Source organism: Monodon monoceros, unplaced genomic scaffold (genome assembly GCF_005190385.1).
Source record: "Monodon monoceros isolate NGI ecotype Baffin Bay Population unplaced genomic scaffold, NGI_Narwhal_1 Super_Scaffold_11, whole genome shotgun sequence".
Lineage (NCBI taxonomy): Eukaryota > Metazoa > Chordata > Mammalia > Artiodactyla > Monodontidae > Monodon > Monodon monoceros.
The window spans coordinates 182,585-200,592 of record NW_021703767.1 but is presented as its reverse complement, the minus strand read 5'-3'; the positions used below and the strand labels follow the sequence as shown (position 1 = coordinate 200,592).

Below are 18,008 nucleotides of genomic sequence, written 5' to 3'. Positions count from 1 at the left end.
ACTAGTTGGCGGAACAGGAAGAAGCACAGGTTCTGCAGCTGGATCTACACAGTGTGCTGGCCTCAGCCAGAGTAGACAGTTGCCACACGCAGCGTATGGGATTTGGAAGATTTCCAGCTGGCAAACTTCGGATAGTACATTGGTGCTCCATTCCATGTGGAAAGAGAACTGACCTGGGTTCCTGATCCATAAGCATTCTCATGAGTAATTGACTGTCCAGCTGGTCAATACTCGATGGCAGAAAGATTGCAAAGTGGGGTCAAGGTCATCTACAGGATGGGTATGTAAGAAGACCTTCCTCCCTCAGGGCACCCACTGCGGAAGTGCAGTCCAGTGGACAGGATGACTTGCTCATGGGTGTCACTCAGCCTCTTTCCTTAGGTGGCAGAAAAGAGACTTGCACTGGTTCAGCAACAAGACCTCCTCTCACCAAGGCTTCCTGGCTTCTCCCACTTCTCAGTGCCTGAACTGCCAACCACAGAGGCCAGGGCTGAGACCTTGATGTGGCGAGCTGGTTCCTCCATCACAGAGGACGCAGTGGTCGGTCCCGCCAGGAATAGACACACTCCAGGTGCGACCTTTTTTGCTTCCCCGTCTGCAGTGCATCTGCCAACACCACTCTCTGTGCCCTTGGAGACGTCTTGTTCGTTGCTGTAGCTCTGCATGACACTGCCTCTTAGCAGCAGGCGTTATTTTAAAGCGATGGAAGTGCAGGATGACTTCACACGTAGAATCCACTGGTCTTACCATGTTGGAGGAGGTCGTCAAGAGGACATGACCGCTGGTTGACCTGTTAGCTGGCCCTGGGCCATCAGAGGCTCCCCACCAGCTCCCCATCCTTGGGTTGTGCATTGCACTTGCCCTCCCCACACTGGCAGCTGCCCCAAGGATGCAGCCTTGAGAGAGCAAGGTGGTGTGGAGACCATCTGGAAGGTGTGCATGACTGAACCCAGTCAGGGCCTCTGTATAAGCTCTTAAGATTCTGGCGGGCGGGTGCGGAGATCTGTTCGTCTTCTGGCCGCCAGGACAAACCTCGTAAGTTCCCTGCTTATTAAACCTGCTGATCTGGAGTGTCTGTGTCTCTTTGGTCTCTCCTTGCCCTCGTGTACAGGGGCAAGTTTACGAACCAATATCATGTGTCCCATCAGCTGGAAGCGGCTGTCTGGGCTGAAGAGTGGAATGGCTGGTTGAAGGCTCTCTATCAGCGCCAGCTTGGAAATCAGTCTTTCAAGTTGGACGCAGTGTTGCAAACTGGTGTATACCTAAAACTAGGAGCACGTGTATCATGTACTTCCCTTACAGCCAGGCTGCAGGGGTCTGAAAATCAAGAGGCAGCTCTTCCACTGCGTGTGCAAGTGGATTCTCTAGCTTCTCAATCGCAGATAAGCAAAGGAGTACGGAGCCACACCCCTGCGGGTCACTCAGGTTCTTCACATTCTTCCCCGTTGTGCAGTGAGTGTAGGAGCAGCCCTACCCTCTCTGTCGCCAAGACAGTGACTCCTCCTTTCACCTGCTGGTTCCTAGACGCAGGAACCCAAGGTTCCCAGACATCATCCATAGTTTATAATCCAATGGAACACTTGGTGTGTTCCCCAGGGAGTGTCCCTTTTGGGGACCAGGACCTCTAACCCTGCAGAATCTAAACTTGGGAGGACAGGAAGCACAAAGCCCCCAGTGGATCACTGCAGGTGATGGTTAAGTGGGACCACTCCTGTTTCCACCCCTTGGCTTTCAGATTCAGGTATCTTTCTTGTTGGGAACACAGTGCCATATATAGGTCTTGAATGGCACCCCATCTTTGCAGAACATTACCTCCGATTTGGTACTTGAGCTGTGCCTTTAGCTGACTGTCCCAGTGCTCTGTCAGGCAGCGAATCCCGTGGTCTTTGCACTCCTTGCTGTGCACTTCCTTTGCCATAAAGTGAATCCTATGTTTGATATGATGCCACATGGGATCCTGTGCCAGAGGAACTACCACTCCATAAGCCCCTGTTGCCTGACACTTGTGGGCAGGAAGTCAAGCCTATATATGGAATATGAATGTATTTCTGTGAAAACAAACTCCTGGCCCTTCCAGGATGGAAGAGTTCCAATACAGCAAACTTGGCTGGTTGACCTTCTTAGAGGAAGGAGCCACATTCAGAGCTCAGCGTTGGTCTCCCACTGGCAGGTTAGACCTTCAGTGTCAGCTAGTGGTTAGATCAGCTTTGGGCCCACGAGTAGCCTCCAACCTCATTACTTTGGTTCCTCTGTTCTTGTACCCATCATGCCAGTACAGGGGTTGCCAAGTAAGAGATGCTGTCCAGGGTCAACTGCCTGAATCGTCGTTCTGTCTGCTTGGTGGTTTATTACTTTCATGGGTGCTCTCTGGTGGGCATTAATATTTTATACCAAGACCACCCTGCTTGGTGCCTATCCCAGTATGTCTTCCCACATGCTTTCCTTGTCCCCCGTTTTCCAATTGTTTTCCTTCCAAACCCTTAGCCAGTCACACAGGCCATCCAATACTGCCCGTGTGTCCATATATATTCTCACCTTGGGCCACTCCTTACGCAGAAAAGGGAATGACTAGGAGCTCTGCCCACGGGGAGGGTATATCCTTAACCACTGTCTGTAGGGCCAGCCCTGAGTGAGGCTGTAATGTAGCTGCTGTACACTTTCATTCTGAACTCACATGCCAAGCCAACCCATCTGTGAACCAGGCTCAAGATTTTTCCACCTCTGTCAACTTGATCTGAAGGCTTCCCCATACGGTCATAGATGCGAAGGAACAGAGAGGCTCTGATACAACAGCAGTGGATGCCATGTGGGTCTGGGCCACCTATTTTGCACTCCCTTGTGACCTCTGAACAGTCTCATGCTCAGTCTTGAATGTGCTCCTTCCTTCCACCTGGTAGTGGACTGTTTCTGGGCCAAACCGACCTGATGACTCGGTGAGTTTGGCAGAACCCACCTCACAAAGTAGTCCTGTCTGCGGGGTCACTTGGTGTTCCAAGGTCAGATGTTCCATCTCTGCCAGAGCACAGAAGCACACCAAGATGGTTTTTTCCCCCCAAAAGGCATATATAATTCTCTGCTTCAAGTGGCATCACAGAACCTAGGGTTCCTGCTTTGTCAGTCTCCTGCTGAGATGTGCCAGAAACCCCACATTGCATTGTTCCCCACCACCAATACCACCTGCTAGACCGTATGGCCCAGGCAGCAGAACTGCTTGCACCACAGCCTTGACCTGAGACTGAAACTTTTCCTTTTCTGGGCTCTTCTCAAACCTGGAAGTCTTCCAAGTCAACCAGTATTTGGGCCAGAGCAGTATTTATAGGTGTGGAATATGCTGCTTCCAGAACTTGAAGAGGCCCAACAGTGTCTTCCTTTATTAAAAAATGGTTGAAGGTGCATGACGCAACAATTGTCTTTTTCTTTTGGAAGGGATGCCTTAGGGCACCACTGACCACTGGATCCCTAAAAATATTTTAAGTGTAGCAGGTCCCTGAATCTTCATAGGGTTTATCTACTACTCTCTGGAGCACCTGTATCTTACCGATGTCTCCAGCATCTTTATAATGCTATTGATGTAATGGAAACAATGTGATGTTCTTCAGGATGGTGAAGTCTTTGGACTATGAGAGGGCAAGAGAGGTAACATAGGCTTCAGGCAAAACTGCATCTTTGTTCCACGTGAATGTGAAATGTTTCTGATCTTCTTTTCTGATAGGGACAGAAAAGAACACACTGGATTAGCAGCCACCTACCACATCTGACACAGAGACTACTCTCGGGGCTGCTACTGAGTTGAGTTTGCAGTATACCCTCATCCTTCAGGATCCTTCTGATTTCTGCAGGGATCATGCTGGTGAACTAAAGGTTTTGGGGACCACCATGCTGTATCCTTTAGATCCTTAAAAGAGGCACCCATCTCTGCCATCCCTCCCACCCCCAGATGTGATGTTGTTTTATGATCCTGATAGGAATAGATCAGTTTTAGAGGTTTCCACTCGGCTTTTCCTATTGTGATAGCTCTAACCCTACAGGTCAGGGACCCAAAATGAGAGTAATGTTAATTGCCAAGCACGTCAATGCCAATTATTCACTTTGGGACAGGGAAATGACCACCAAGCTGGTTCACAGACCCAGTGGACCTACTGTAAGCTGGACCTTGGGCAGGACTCCATTAATGATCTGAGCACCACGTGAGCCACTCTGACAGGGGAGCCGTGATGATCCAGGGGTCTAGGTGTCAAAGTCAGTTCAGACCTTGTGTCCGTCAATCTTCAAAATGTTTGGCTACCTACTTTTCCCCGGGTCTAGTTACCAAAGGAAAGGCCTTTGGGATTCATTTCTATGTATACTTGTGGTATATTGCAGGGTCCTTCTTGGTATTTGGCCACCTCTTCAGTTCCATGTCTGAAATATGGCTCAGGTCCAGAAACTGGCTGTGGGATCCTGATTTTTTATATTGGGCAACCAGCTTGATTTTCCTAGTCATCCATCCTTGACTTTTTTCTGCTGGTAGTACCTTCAACTGCCCATCTATTTTGCCTCTAGGGATGCTGTGTTTTATGAAGCATTTCTGCAGCTCTCTGCAGCTCAGGCTCCCTTGGCTGCCGTGCACACCTTGCTGGCTATTGTAATTTGCAATATTCAGACTTCTGTCAGTTCCGTGCTGCTTCCTGGCCTCTTCTGTTTTAGGATCCTATCGTCCCCAGTGCTGTTCTGGAACAGCCTTTCCTACTGTCAGCTCTCACCTAAAAGGTGAGCCACCATTGACTAGTGACATCAGTACCCCTTTCATCAGTCTGTTTCTTTGGACTTTCGTAAAAATTTGTTATTTGTGCCTTTATGTGGAATATAATCATCTGGTGGGTCTTCAGGAAGCACAGAGTATTTAAATTTCAGCACACCCACATCCCTGACCCTTGTACTCCTTTCCATCAGTCCGCTGTAGCAGTTGTCATTTCAACTTTGCTTACTGTGGACCATAGCTTTTTCTACGTGTAGTGTTTTAAAAATATATCTGCAAATTCTGAAATTTCTCCCTTTGAAAGGAGTCTGATGCCTCTCCCCTGAATATAGGTGAGATTTACTAACAGCTAGGCAGTGGCAGAAGTGATGGTATATGACTCCTGAGGCTAGTTCACAAAAAGGCCATGGCTTTTCTTTGTCTTTGGACAACTGCCCTTGGAATCCAGCCATTACATTGTGGGGAAGTCTAGGCCACAGGGAGTGGCCGTGTGTGGGTATGCTGGCTGACACCCCCAATCCAGGCTCCTGCATCAACTGTCAGACATGTGAGTAAATGAACCTTCAGATCATTCCAACCCCTGGCCTTCAGGCTGCTCCAGCTGAGGCCCCAGGTGCTGTGGAACAGAGACAAGCCATCTCCACTATCTCCTGACCCACAGTAACCTAAAGAGATAATAAATGGTTCTTGTTTCAAGCCACCAAGTGTGTATATAGCAATAAATACAGCATCATTTTAGGAGCATCCTTTCAGGGAGTTTGCTACCAGTCTTTGCCTGGGCGTTAAATCCCATATCTTAGAAGATTGATCATAATAGTCTTCTACCCCATTTTACGCTCCAGTTCTCTCCTGATTTCTGCAGGGGTCATGCTGATGAATTAAACAAGGATGCTGGGGACCACCACTCACCAAGCACACTTATAATGCAGCCCCACACAGACTTCCCTAGCTCCTGGCAGTTGGCTGGTTCTCACAACATGTAACGGGTTGAACTGTGTCCCTGCAAAAGATGTTGAAGTCCTAATCCCCTGGTACCCGTGAATGTAGCCTTATTTGGAAATAGGGTCTTTACAGATAATCAAATTAAGATGAATTAATTAGGGTAGGTCCTAATCCAATGACTGGTGTCCTTAAAAACAGGGGATTTGGACACAGAAACAGACACACATATAGGGTGAAAGGCATGTGAACATGAAAGCAGAGATGGGCATGATGCATCTACAAGCCAAGTAGCACCAAAGATTGCCATTAAACCACCAGAAGCTAGCAGACAGGGATGGAAGATCCTTCCTTCGCAGCCCTGTAACCTTGTTCTGACTTCCAGCCCCCAGAACTGTGAGATAAATTTCTGTTAAGCCACCTAGTCTGTGGTACTTTGTTACTGCAGCCCTAGCAAACTAATATGTTCTTTTGAGGGGGAGGGGGCTATAGTCCACCTGAATTATGCTAAGAAATAACCATAATTATATGCCTAGTGTCCAACAGGTTGGGGAAAGGAGTGCTCGGTTGGTAGGGAAAGGTGAGCCACATGGGCAGGCTCCAGAGGTTCAAGGCAGTCTTGGGGGTGGGGAGTGGTCAGAAGCTTTGAGGGCACCTACCCAGGTATGAGATCTCTTTGACATGTGTCATGGGCCCAGATTTTCCCAACCAGGGCCCCAAACTTAGCATCACAGAACTGCCTTGGCTGGGTGTTTACCATCTTTGAGATATTAATTCTTGAGCCTGGCCCTTGTCTTTATTGTCTCAATGCAGGAGATGAGGCTTTTTTTGCAGGCAACCGAAGAGACTCCATGGCTTTCAATGGCCTGTTGGTAGCCATCCACTGTCCGTTATTTCTCTTAAGGGCATCAGTAGTGTTAAGGAATAGCTACCCAATCCCAGTACCCTTCCTTATAGCTAATATTTCCATCATACGTAAAAGGCTTCTAGGGTATTCATTTCACTTCTCTGGTTCACTCTTCTACACGGGTGGAAGGTTAACAATTAGATCACTTCGTGCCAGGGGCTGTGAGTGTTCCATCCACAAGTGGTGAGTGATTCACCCCATCTTGTCACCTGCCATCTAAACCCCAGGTACCAACTGTTGCAGGATGGTTTCTCCAGAAGCAGATGGTGAAACAGAGTTTGGGGTACAAGTTTATATGGCATCAACACCTGTGAAAGGAAGGGGAAGGAGACAGGGTTGAGCCTAGGAAGGAGAGGGCCATCAGGCCCAGCTAAGCTGTAGGCAGCCTGTCGTGCTCTCAGAGGCCTTCAGCGCTGGGCCCAATGGCCAGGCCGGCTCAGTCACCTCAAGAAGGATACGACCTAGGAAGGTGGCCCTCTGCGGACAGGGGCGGGTATTCGCGGCCACCACAGTCCACCGTCGCACCTGGCAGATACGCTTCCCGCCGACACCGGGGGTCAGCTCCCTCAGGATTCCCGGTGTGTGTGTGTGGAGGGGGCGGGGGGTCTCCGTTCAGCTCCACCAGCCCCCAAGGCTCCGGACGTCTGTAGTTCCCTCATGTCTGTCCTCGCACTTCCCAAGGTCACCCCACGGCCTGAAATGGCTGCTGGAGCTCCTTCCAAGGCTGTTTTGAAAAGCACATGGGCTAACACACACATCACAGCGCGTCTACGAAGGACGTCCAAAGGTGCCCAGGGTGTCCTGCTCACTCCCGAGAGTCGTGAAAAGCCCCACGCATAAGGCCCACGCGTGCTGGGGAGGAAGCGTGTGGACGCCCCCCGCCCGCCCCAGCACAAGCCCAGCGCACCCCGAACCCTCAGCGTCCGCGCGGACACCAGACCAGGGCCTGCGGGGTCGCCGTGGACGGACGCCCGCCTGAGGCCCGCGACCCCAACACCGGGGGCGAGGGGCGTCTCGCGCCCGCAACCCCCACACTGAGGTGACAGCGCTGAGAGGCGAGCCCGCGTTCCGGCCTGTCGGCGAGCCAAGCCCTCCGCGCAGAGCCTCTCGGGAGTGACGCTCTCCCTGCTCTCCCAATGGGAGCCCGGAGCGGCCTCGCCGCGTCCTCGCGGCCAATGGGAGCGAGCCTCTGGTGTTGCTGGGCGGGCCCGGCCGCCCACCAGACAGGCGACTCGCCGCGTTACCCGTCTCGCCCTTCCCGCCGCGCACGCGCGCTCTGTACAGGGTCGGCTGGGCGGTCGGGGGCGCGCGGGGCGGTGGCGGCGCCAGAGGAGCCGTCCGCGCTCGTGCCCGCGCCTCTGTGGAGCCGCCGGGGCCGCGCCCCTGCCCGCCGCCTGCGATCCCCGCGGGCCGATGCGGGTCGCCGGGCAGAGGGGAGCGACGTAGCCGCCGCCAGTGCCGCCGCCTCGGCTCGGCGCGGCCCGACCCCGACCCAGACCCCGACCCCGCCCGGGTCGAGCCGGCCGACCGGCCGTCCTTCGGCAGGGCCATGGCCGAGCGCGGGTGCCCGCTGGAGGCGGTGCCGTTACCCGCCGAGGTGCGGGAGAGCCTGGCCGAGCTGGAGCTGGAGCTGTCGGAAGGTGAGCGGCCCGGCGCCTGGGACCCCCGCCCGGCCCTCCTCCCAGACCCCCGCCCGGCCCTCACGCCCGAACCCCGACCCCCGTCAGGCTTCCGGCGCCCGGCGGGTGGCCGCGCTTTGGGTGGTTTGGCCTAAGGCGCGGGAACCTGGACGGGGATGACCGTTCTGTCTGAGCGGGCTGTCCCAGCCGAGGGCTGCGGGTCAGCGCCCTGGCAGCCGCGCCGGTTGCAGGCCCGCGTGCCTCGGTTTCCTCCTCTGAGACGGGGTGGTCGGAGCACCTGCCTCTCGGCGCCCGTATGAGCCTAATGCCTTAGCAGGTGCAAAGCACTGAACACTTCGAACGAGGTTGTTAGCCCCTTTTAGGGAACTTTTATTAAAAATTTAAAAAGCATATTCAATAAGTGGTTGTTTGTTTAAAATAGACTGAGTGATTAGGCCTCAGAGGCGTGGGTGGTGTTACCCCTCCGTCTGTTACCCCAAGGCTCATGTCCTGAACTCCGCGTGGCTGTCGGCGCACAGAGTTAGTTCTTGTCCGGGATCAGGGAGGCCTCGTAGCCGTTGAAGAGAAGCAACTAAAGGCTTAACTGTTCTTGACACTTAAATGCGTTTTCAACTGTCAGCAGCCATTTACTCCATAGTCTGAACCCAGTTCAAGTTTCGCTCTGGTTGGGGTAGTGACTTGTTACCACTGTCTAATAAATATGCCCCGGACTGTACTGACTGCTCACCGGCCTTCGGGAGGTAGGTGCCGTCGTTATCTTTGTTTTACAGATAATACAGCATTTACATGCAACCGCTTTGAATTCAACATCCAAATTTTTAAACGTTCTGTGACATGTGGCTTTTTTTTTTTTTTTAATGGAAGTGCAATTGGAAAAGGGTGGATTTGAGAATTCTTGGTGATTAGGTGCTCCTGGAAAATCTGAAAAACTCAGATTAGGAATGGTTCTGACAGTAACTACTGTCCTGAGTTTGTTATAGTTCATCGAGGGAAAAATCATATAGATGCCGTTTAGATTTTACACAATTTCAAATATGTTTTTGCAGATTGTTCTTAATTTCTTCCCCAGTGTATTAGTTATTTCCTCAATTCCTTGTTGTTTTGTGGTTGGATGTTGAAGTTCTTTCTAGGAGTTGACAGGTAAGATTAAGAGCTTCATGATTTGTGTGACAGAACGCACATAAAGACAAATACTTCAACAAAAGAAATGCTTCTCTATTGAATCCTTTTATGCTGCTGTCCTTTTAGACACATGTAGAGGATGTACAGTTGGGTGAAGGGTACAAGATTACGCATAGGTGGATAGGAGCCTGGAAACGTAGCTTAAGCCGAGGAAGGAGAAGACAGTGTTGAGGGGAAGGGACAGCAGAGTGCGGTGCAGCCAAGGAGGCAGGAGCCCCGGCCTCTGTCCCACGCCCACACCGGTGAGGTTTTATTTACGTAATTAAAGGAAGGTGTTATTAATGAAGCACACTCCTAAAGCAACCAAAGTTCGTGTCATTGTCATTATCATTTTTATATTTTCATCAAGTAGAAGTAGAAAGTGGGTCTCCCTTTGCCCTATGAGCTATGTCTCTCCCCCCTCCCCCCACCGTTTGAGAGGAACTTCTAAGTTAGAATAAAGTCAAGTCGGAATAGGGTGCCTTCATGGCACTCACATTTGTCTGAATGAGGAGTTGCTTAAAACTTCGAGATGACATCGTACGAGGCAGGTTGGAGGGAGGAGGGAGCTTAACACAGACAAAACGCTGCCCACATGGAGACGGGGGTCATTGTCAGATACCAGGGTAACCTGGAGAAGCCTTCATGATGTCCCCTCAGCCCGTACCCGGCCTTGACTAGGAGAAAATACACCCCTGCCTTTATTCATAACTCGCACGTGGCCTTGTTCTCCAGCATCCTCACTGGATTCTCACTGACTGTTGAAATTGGGGTTCACCCTCAGGGATGGTTCTTGTCTTTGGAGGCACTCATTTCTCCCCATAGAGCAGGTCTGTGGACTTTCTCATTCCAGAGGGAAACAGGCACAGCCGTGCTCTCGCGCCCTAGCTTTCCTGGCTGCTTTGCCTGTCCTGACTCAGGGGTCTTCTTCAGATGAAGTTGAGGGTGACGGGTGGAGGTACACAGAGCTCACTCTTCTTAGAAGCCCCCCCACCCCGTGAACATACTCAGAAGAATTCACGTATGTGGCTCCTCAAAGCGGATCAGAATGTCTGTGCATGAAAATGAGGTGATTAGAGGTATAATCTTGATTTTTTTTAAAGAATTAATTCCCAAACACTTACACTTTGCCTATTACTGTCTGAAATTACCTTCGATTTGCCTCACAACTAATTTTGGTGCCGAACAGTGTCTTGGGGCTGTTGCTGCTGAACTGCTTTAAACGAGGATGACGGGGTGAACAGGTGGAGCACAGGGGATCTCTAGGGCAGCGCGACTGTTCTGTACAATACAGTAATGGTAGATGCAAGTCATTCCACGTTTGTCAAAGCCCAGAGATTGTACAACACGAAGAGTGCACCCTAATGTTAGCTGCGGACTTCAGTTATAATAACGTATCAATTTTATTCATCAGTTAGAACGTATGTACCACAGTAATACAAGATGTAAACAGTAGGGGATGTGTGGGAAATCTCTGTTGTTTCAAATAAATTTTTTGTAAACCTGAAAAAAAAAAACCAAGGGTGATGGTGTGAAGTTTGTTCTTTGTTTTAGTTGCCTGCAGAGGTTTAGAGAGGAAATTCCTACACAATAGGTTACATTTATCCCACTCCTGTTTTTTCATTCTGGTTAATAGGTCTATTCTGTAGCTTTAACTTTAGTCTGTTTCTTGTTTTCATGCAGTTTGATAGTGCAGGGGCTCCAGCCTGGATGGAGTCGACCAGAAAGGGGAAAAGCTCCATTTGTGGATGTAGAGGAAGGGACTTCTTTTCACAAAAAGCGTTTTTCCTCATTAAATGTCTTTAATTTCTAAAATTTGTGATATATTGATAATTCTCTAGTTTTCAAAATGACAGCCCGACATTGCCTTCACATCGATAAACATTTGTTGTGCTTCCTAAATATTCTGTGGTATACTAAAGTTCTCATGTCCAAATTCCATTCATCTGTCAAAGCCCAGCCCAAGTGTCTTATGTGACCCTTTCCTGATCCTCTCTGATGAGGCTCCTTTCTCAGAATTCTCATCACCCTGCCCCCTCTTTTGGAGTTCTTGCCACCTTTTGTTTTTTGCGTTTGTTATTTATATATATTCATTCATTCAGTAATTATTGCATACCTGCTGGGTGCTAGGTAATGTTTTGGCTGTAGTGGTCAGGTTTAGCGTTGTTTCTCCATTGATCATAAGGCTTTGCACAATGTTATATTAAAATAGGAACGTAGATACACATTGCAGAGAAATGAAACAATTTAAAGGAAATGTAGGCTGGAGTGTGCATCCCTCCTACCTCTGGCATCTTCCCAGACGTGGCCCGTGGTATCCATTTCTTGTGTTTTCTTCTAGAAATAATCTGCCCGTGGTTCCCATACAGTGGTTCACACACCTCCCGGGCTCCCTAAGACCGTTGCTGGGGGCCTATGAGGGAAAACTGTCTTTTTATAATAATACTAAGACGTCATTTCTGTTTTCCATGTTTGTACTGATGGTGCAGGAGCAGTGATGGATAAAACTACTGGTGCCTTGGCAGAAACTGTGAGGCAAGGGCCCCAAATCACACTGATCAGTGCATTCTTCACCACCTCCCCACTTGCAGTAGAAACAGTGCCACTTTGACTTAGACATATCCTTTCTTGCTGAAGCAGTAACAGTTAACTTTCTTAAATCTCAACCCTGAGTACTTGTTCTAGTCTCCTCGTGAGGAATGGGAGGTGCACGTAAAGCACGTCTGCCACACTGAGAGGTCCAGAGCCTGTGAATGGTTCTGTTGTGCAGTTTGAGCTGCAGAACAAATGGGCCACGTTTGTTGTGGAGCGTGATTTTTACTTGAAAAAGTGAGTGACAGACAAGCTACAGTTATTCAGAGTTGGGTATGTGGTGGATGTTTTCTGAGAAATGAAGAACAATTGTCAGAAATTGTAGCCAATGATAATATTTGTGCTTTCAAGCAAAAATATAAAAATTTAAAACTTCTGTCTGCTACCATGAGCTTGACAGCCTCTCAGTACTTAAAGACTTATTTTGATGGGATCAGTGGCAATATTAATGAATGTGAGTTATTGATATTATTTAGTGAAATGTGTCAGTGTTAGGAAGAGCTGTGTAATTCTGTGAACCAGCATTTTCCAAATGAACAGCGTATCATGTTACAGATTTGTGCATGGGTAAAAGATCCATTCAAAGATATACCAATAGATTGCAACGAAAAGTTGCAGTACGAAAAGTTCATTGACAAGGTTTTAGATTCTACATTGCAGCTGTCATTTAAGAAACTACCACTTGCCTAGTTTTGGTGTGGTATAAAGCAGAATGTCCACAGTGATCTGAAAAGGCTACTGAAATACTCCTCCCTTTTCTAACCCATGTGTGTGTGAGGCTTTGCTTCATAGACTTCATAGACAGGATTTGCTTCATAGACTTCAACCCACATATCCTGCAGCCAGCTGAATGCTGAAGCAGATATGAGAATCCACTTGTCTTCTAAGAAGCCAGATATTAAGGACGCATGTAAAAGTAAAACAATACCTGTACTCACTAAATGCTTTGGAAATCTATTATTTTTTTAATTTAAAATATTACTTATGTTAACATGATAGGTTTATTATAAAATTTTTTAAATTAAATGTTAAAAATTGCATAGTTTTAATTGCTAATATGGTAAACATTGATAACTCACAAAGAAACAACAGCTCTTTGGGGTCCTCAATAATTTTTAAGAGTGTGAAGGGTTCTTGAGGGCAACACCTTTGAGAACCACCAGACCACGTAACACTAACAGGGCTTTTAAGGAGATACCTAGATGTCAACATCTAAAACGCATCTCATTTTTCGTCCCCTGGTACTCGGGTTCGCCATTCCAGATGCTTTACTAACAATCTCCCCACTTGGAGAGTCAGTGCCTTTAACCTCCTGTTTGGCACAGTTTGCAATTTCTGCGGAGGATGAACTGGAATAGAGAGAACCAATGAGAGGTATTTTTCTTTTACTTTGTGTAACATTTTTTTAGCTGTTGCCTGGTATAATGTGATTTCTGTTTATATTTTTAAGGGAAATCAGATGTTTCAATTTATAAAACATGTTTGAAAATCTTTAAAAATTGTACTTACTGACTAGCTGCTCGTACATCCATCCCACTTTACGCAAAATCCATCATCATGATTCAGGTGTATTCCCTTTAGAATGTTTTTCTTTCTATAGCAAATCATCCTAGTGCAGTTGTCTTTTTAAAGAATATTGATTTACAAATTTTTAAAAGAATATCAATACTAGGATTTCCATTAATATCGTAAAACTTTGCACATGCTGTTCATTGCCAGCTCTCTGTACGTGTTGAATTCCTTCCTTCGTTTTAAGACTTAAGTTTAAACTTCACTTTCTCTTTGAAGCTCTGCCTTCCTCTGAGAACAGCCCGCTCAAAGTTAGGTGCCTGCTCTTTTTGTCCCTGTAGCACTTACTGTGTCATTCTTACAGGATTTATCCAATTCTGTGTTTATTGTTTGTTTGGCTTTTCTTTGCCACTTCATAGGGAGCAATTCCAGAGGAAGTTTGATCTGCCCATCGTCATGTCCTCAGCGCCTAGCACATTTTAGGCGTTTTACTGAGCGCTTGCTGAATTAATAGAAGAGTGACCCACGCATGGTGCTTATTCTCAGTTTTAAATCAAGAATCCTCCGTAATTGGCTTGAATACTTAGCTTTTTGATAATAGTTTTTCAGATTCAGTGAAGCCCTGGGAGGACTGACCTGTGCCTCGGGGAGCCATTGAACCAGGATGTGGTCTTTGTTGCTCTGAACTCCTAGGAGGAAAAGAGGCTGAGATGAGTGCACTGGGAGTCCGGCCCCGCCGCGTGGAGCTCCAAGACTCCAGTCTAATCCGGCGCCGCAGTGGCCGTGATCCCCCTGGGCCTTCCCTGCTGGGGTCCGGGTCCACACTGACCACAACTGAGGTCACGACTCCTGCCGCAGGAGTACGGCAGCTGCTGCATGCCTGGGAAGCTGTGACTCCCAATAGGACCTTGGCTCGAGGACCCCACGTGGCCTGAAACTTTCCTAGGGCTGCCTGGAGTCTAGGACTTTTCCTGCCCCACCCGCCTGCCTTTCTTCTTCCTTCTGCAGTCTCACCCGACAGCTCGCCAGCGTCCTCCGGGGCCCTCCCCATTTTCCCACCTAAATCTCTTCACGTCTGATCCTGTAATGATGTGTGCTTCTTGGAGGACCTGAACTGCCTACAGGGTCATGGGTTTAGATCCGTGTTGGGAGGGCTGGTTTATTTGGTGTTCTGGTTTACGTGTGTGTCTCCCTCGTCGATGGTCTGCCCTTCGAGGTTGTACCCGGCACGTAGTTGGTGGTCATCGTGCACTGAACTGAACTATTTGCTCTTCTCAGGACTCCCTTGGCCGCGGCCAGCTCTGGCTTAGTTGGCCATCGTGATGCTTCACCAGAGCAGGGGCCGAGCCCACCTTGCTCTCCTCGGTGTCCCAGGCACCAGAGCCGCCGAAGTATCGGCCATGTCCATTGACCTGTTACACTTCCAGGCTCTGTCGTAAAGAAAGGCGCCATTTGCTCTGTCCATTTGCCTTCTGTTAACACCTGGCAGACAAAGGGAGGTTGGGCCTTTGGGGAGGTAGCCTTAGACTGGGTGAGGAGGAGCCGTCCCCGTGGCCGGGGAGGGAGCAGTCGCGGCTGGCGGGCTGGTTGGGCCGGGGCCGCAGAGGAGGGAGCCTGCCGAGTCACGGCGCGAGGGGCAGGCCCTGGGAGACGGGCCAGGAAGGCAGCCCGGGCCGGCCGGGCGGGTGTGCTGGGCCCTGGGCTTCTGCGCCAAGTGCGCTGAGGAGCCGCTGGAGCTCTTGCTGCTCTGACCACTGGTGCCCTTAAAGACTCCCTGGCTGCTGGGAGGAGGGAGAGTGAGCCCGAGGCCAGCTGCGGGGCAGGCGCTGCGGCAGCACGTGCTCGGATGCAGGGCAGCGGCTACGGGGCTGAAACGCGGCTGGATCGGAGGCGGGTCCGGAGCAGGACTCAGGGCATCGTTGTCGCTGTTACTGGAGGGTGGCCAGGAGTCAGGACTGAGCGCCATGATTTGCTGCGTGTGCCCCGTGAGATGGGAGGGGCCGGGGAGGGCCGGGCTGAGGGAAAGGGTGGCTGCTCCTTTATTCGCAGAAGAGCTCGCGCGAACACACGGGCCGTGACTCGTGTGCGAGGTGGCCGCGTGGAGGTGTTACAGGACAGAAATTTCTCCCCTCACAGACGTGCGTCCTCAGTGGGGGGAGCAGACGGCCAGATGAATAAAAACATACGCAACATTAGATTTCGATAAGTGCGTTGAGAGAAACCGGGAGGGAAGAGGGACGGGGAGGAAACGCTTGTAGACTTGGGGCGGGGGGGGGCTGCAGTTCTCCCCAGGGTGGGCAAGGGAGGCCTCCCCGAGGAGGGCCTTTGAATCCAGAGAGAAACTGCATTGCTGGGAGGTTTGTTTGTGGGGAGGGCTCTGCAGGTGGGGAGGCCCCAGGGCAGGTGAGGACTGTCCCGTGTGTGTGTGTGTGTGTGTGTGTGTGTGTGTGTGTGTAGCAGAGGGGGACAAGCAGCGGCTGGAGGAGATTCCCCAGGGCCCCTTGTGCTTCCGCAGTATCAGTGTTTATCCGGGGGGTGGGGCTCCGTGGAGGAGGGCCGTGGTCTGGCAGGTACCTCATGCCGGGTCTCTGTCCCGGCAGTGAACTGGTTGCCTAGGATGAAGCTGAAGGCAGAGAGTGGCGTGGTGAGCGAGGTGGGGACCCCAGCCAGTCTGCTCCATCGTTCCGCTGTGTTGGGAAGACTTGGAGGGGCGCGCCTGCTACCCTGTGCAGTAAATGCTTCCCGCGTGACACACGGGCCAGGACGCGGGATGGAGACGTGAGGGTCCTGTCTCCCCCTCGGCAGTCGCAGCACCTGGGGGAGAGCGACTGCCGTCCTGCTCGGCACTGGCCAGTCTGGCCAGGCCCTTTCCTCGGCTGGCGGGCAGGAAGGAGCGGGTGTGTCGGGGCACAGTGCCCTTCTGGGGGCAGCCGCCTGGCGCAGGCCTCAGCCCAGGCGTGTGGGTCTGAGTCGTGCACTCGTGGCAGCCTCCGTGGTGGTCATTCAGTTCCCTGTCCTCCTTTGACCTTCAGCCTCGCAAAGTGAGATCAATATACATTCAGGACTTAGAGTCTGAAAAGAGACCAGGGCGGGGGCACTGCTCTGCTGGGGTGAAGAGTCCTCGCGGAGCGGGGCCCGGGGGTGGAGTCCCTGCCTGCCGATGCAGCCCGCACCCCCATGGGGCGTCCCCGCAGGTGTCATCGTCGGGCTCCAGGGTGAGTGCTCCGTCGTCTTAGTTGGAAAGACCCAGAGACTTGTAAGTTTGAAGACACATCTCTCTTTCATCTTTTAACTGACATGATATACACCATTTAATATAAAATGAACGCCAACAAAGCATTTGGTCACTCTGCTATGACACGGCCGAGGAAAGGGGGGGAAGGAAGCAGGGTGGTGGGAGTGGGAAACGTACTGCTGGCACGTCCTTAAGACAGACTCTTCCTGGAGCATTTTGTTTGCAGTGAGCTGCTTCTGAGTGAGACCAGCTAACCCTTGTGGATCAGTCTGTATACCCGTAAGTTATCCAACATTTCTGGTGTTGTGCTTCTGTATTAAAATGACTAGGAAGTTAGGTACTATTTGGCAAAGAAAAACCTCTGTGGTCAGGGAAGGAAACCCTAAACATTGTTACCTCTGTCATCTGTTGATGAAGAGTCTTTTGGAGTGATGCCCCCCAAGGGCTCCCTTCCCACTTTTCACACAGGAGATGAATGGCCTGTGTTTTGAGAGTTCCTGTATTCTCGGGGCAGCACTTCAAGTAATCGCCGGGGTACAGTGATCACTCAGGTGTTTCCATTCAGACTTGGCTTTGTGTCATTCAGCCGTAAGGAAAGACTAGAAATCCTGTTCCTTCAGTCTACACTGACTATTCGTGATTTAAGACTACCATTTTGGAAACAGAGAAGGAACTTTTATTCCCTTTCAGACTTCACAAATTTTCTACAGGGTCTTTGGTAAAGAACCTTTAAACTGAGTATCTGAAACGTCAAAAGCTATGCTTATGCTTGTTGAAAACAGGCAACTCAAAAGAGCATGTCCTAGTAAGTTCCTCCTTAACTCATGGGTTTGTGTCCTTAGGTTACCTCTAAAGATGAAGGAGGCTAAGCTGTTTTCAGGAAACAGCTAGGAAACACTAAAACTAGGATCGTTTTGAAATGAAGGTCATAGAAATGTTATAGAAATAGAGATTCTCATCTCATCGTCAGATAGTCTTGGTGCTATGGACTGAACTGTGTCCCCCAAATTCATATGTCGAAGCCCTAACCCTCAGTGTGACTATATTCCTTTAAGGAGGTGATTAAGGTTAAATGAGGTGCTAAGGGTGGGTCCCCAATCCCCTAGGAGCCGTGTCCTCATAAGAGAGAGAGAGAGAGAGACACGCACACACAGAGGAAAGACTACGTGATGACCCGGGTGGGCGGTTGTCTGCACACGAAGAGAGAGGCCGCGGGAGGGACCAGCCCTGCTGCGACACGTGGATCTTAGACGTCCAGCCTCCAGAACCGTTGTTTAGACCACCCAG

General features: G+C 50.2%; 1 protein-coding gene across 9 annotated transcripts in view; it reads left to right on the top strand.

The window, feature by feature from the left end:
• Positions 1–7,931: 7,931 nt before the first annotated feature.
• The window catches only part of DIP2A (disco interacting protein 2 homolog A), a 92,358-nt gene continuing 82,281 nt past the window's right edge, over positions 7,932–18,008 (top strand). For 7 of the 9 annotated variants that reach the window (XM_029215341.1, XM_029215340.1, XM_029215336.1 and 4 more), the window contains exon 1: positions 7,934–8,224. In XM_029215341.1, coding sequence (XP_029071174.1) covers positions 8,134–8,224 — 91 coding nt within the window. In that variant the 5' untranslated portion in view covers positions 7,934–8,133. Of the gene's footprint in view, positions 8,225–18,008 lie in introns of all 9 variants that reach the window. The other 2 variants (XR_003792432.1, XM_029215345.1) reach the window with 1 other exon arrangement.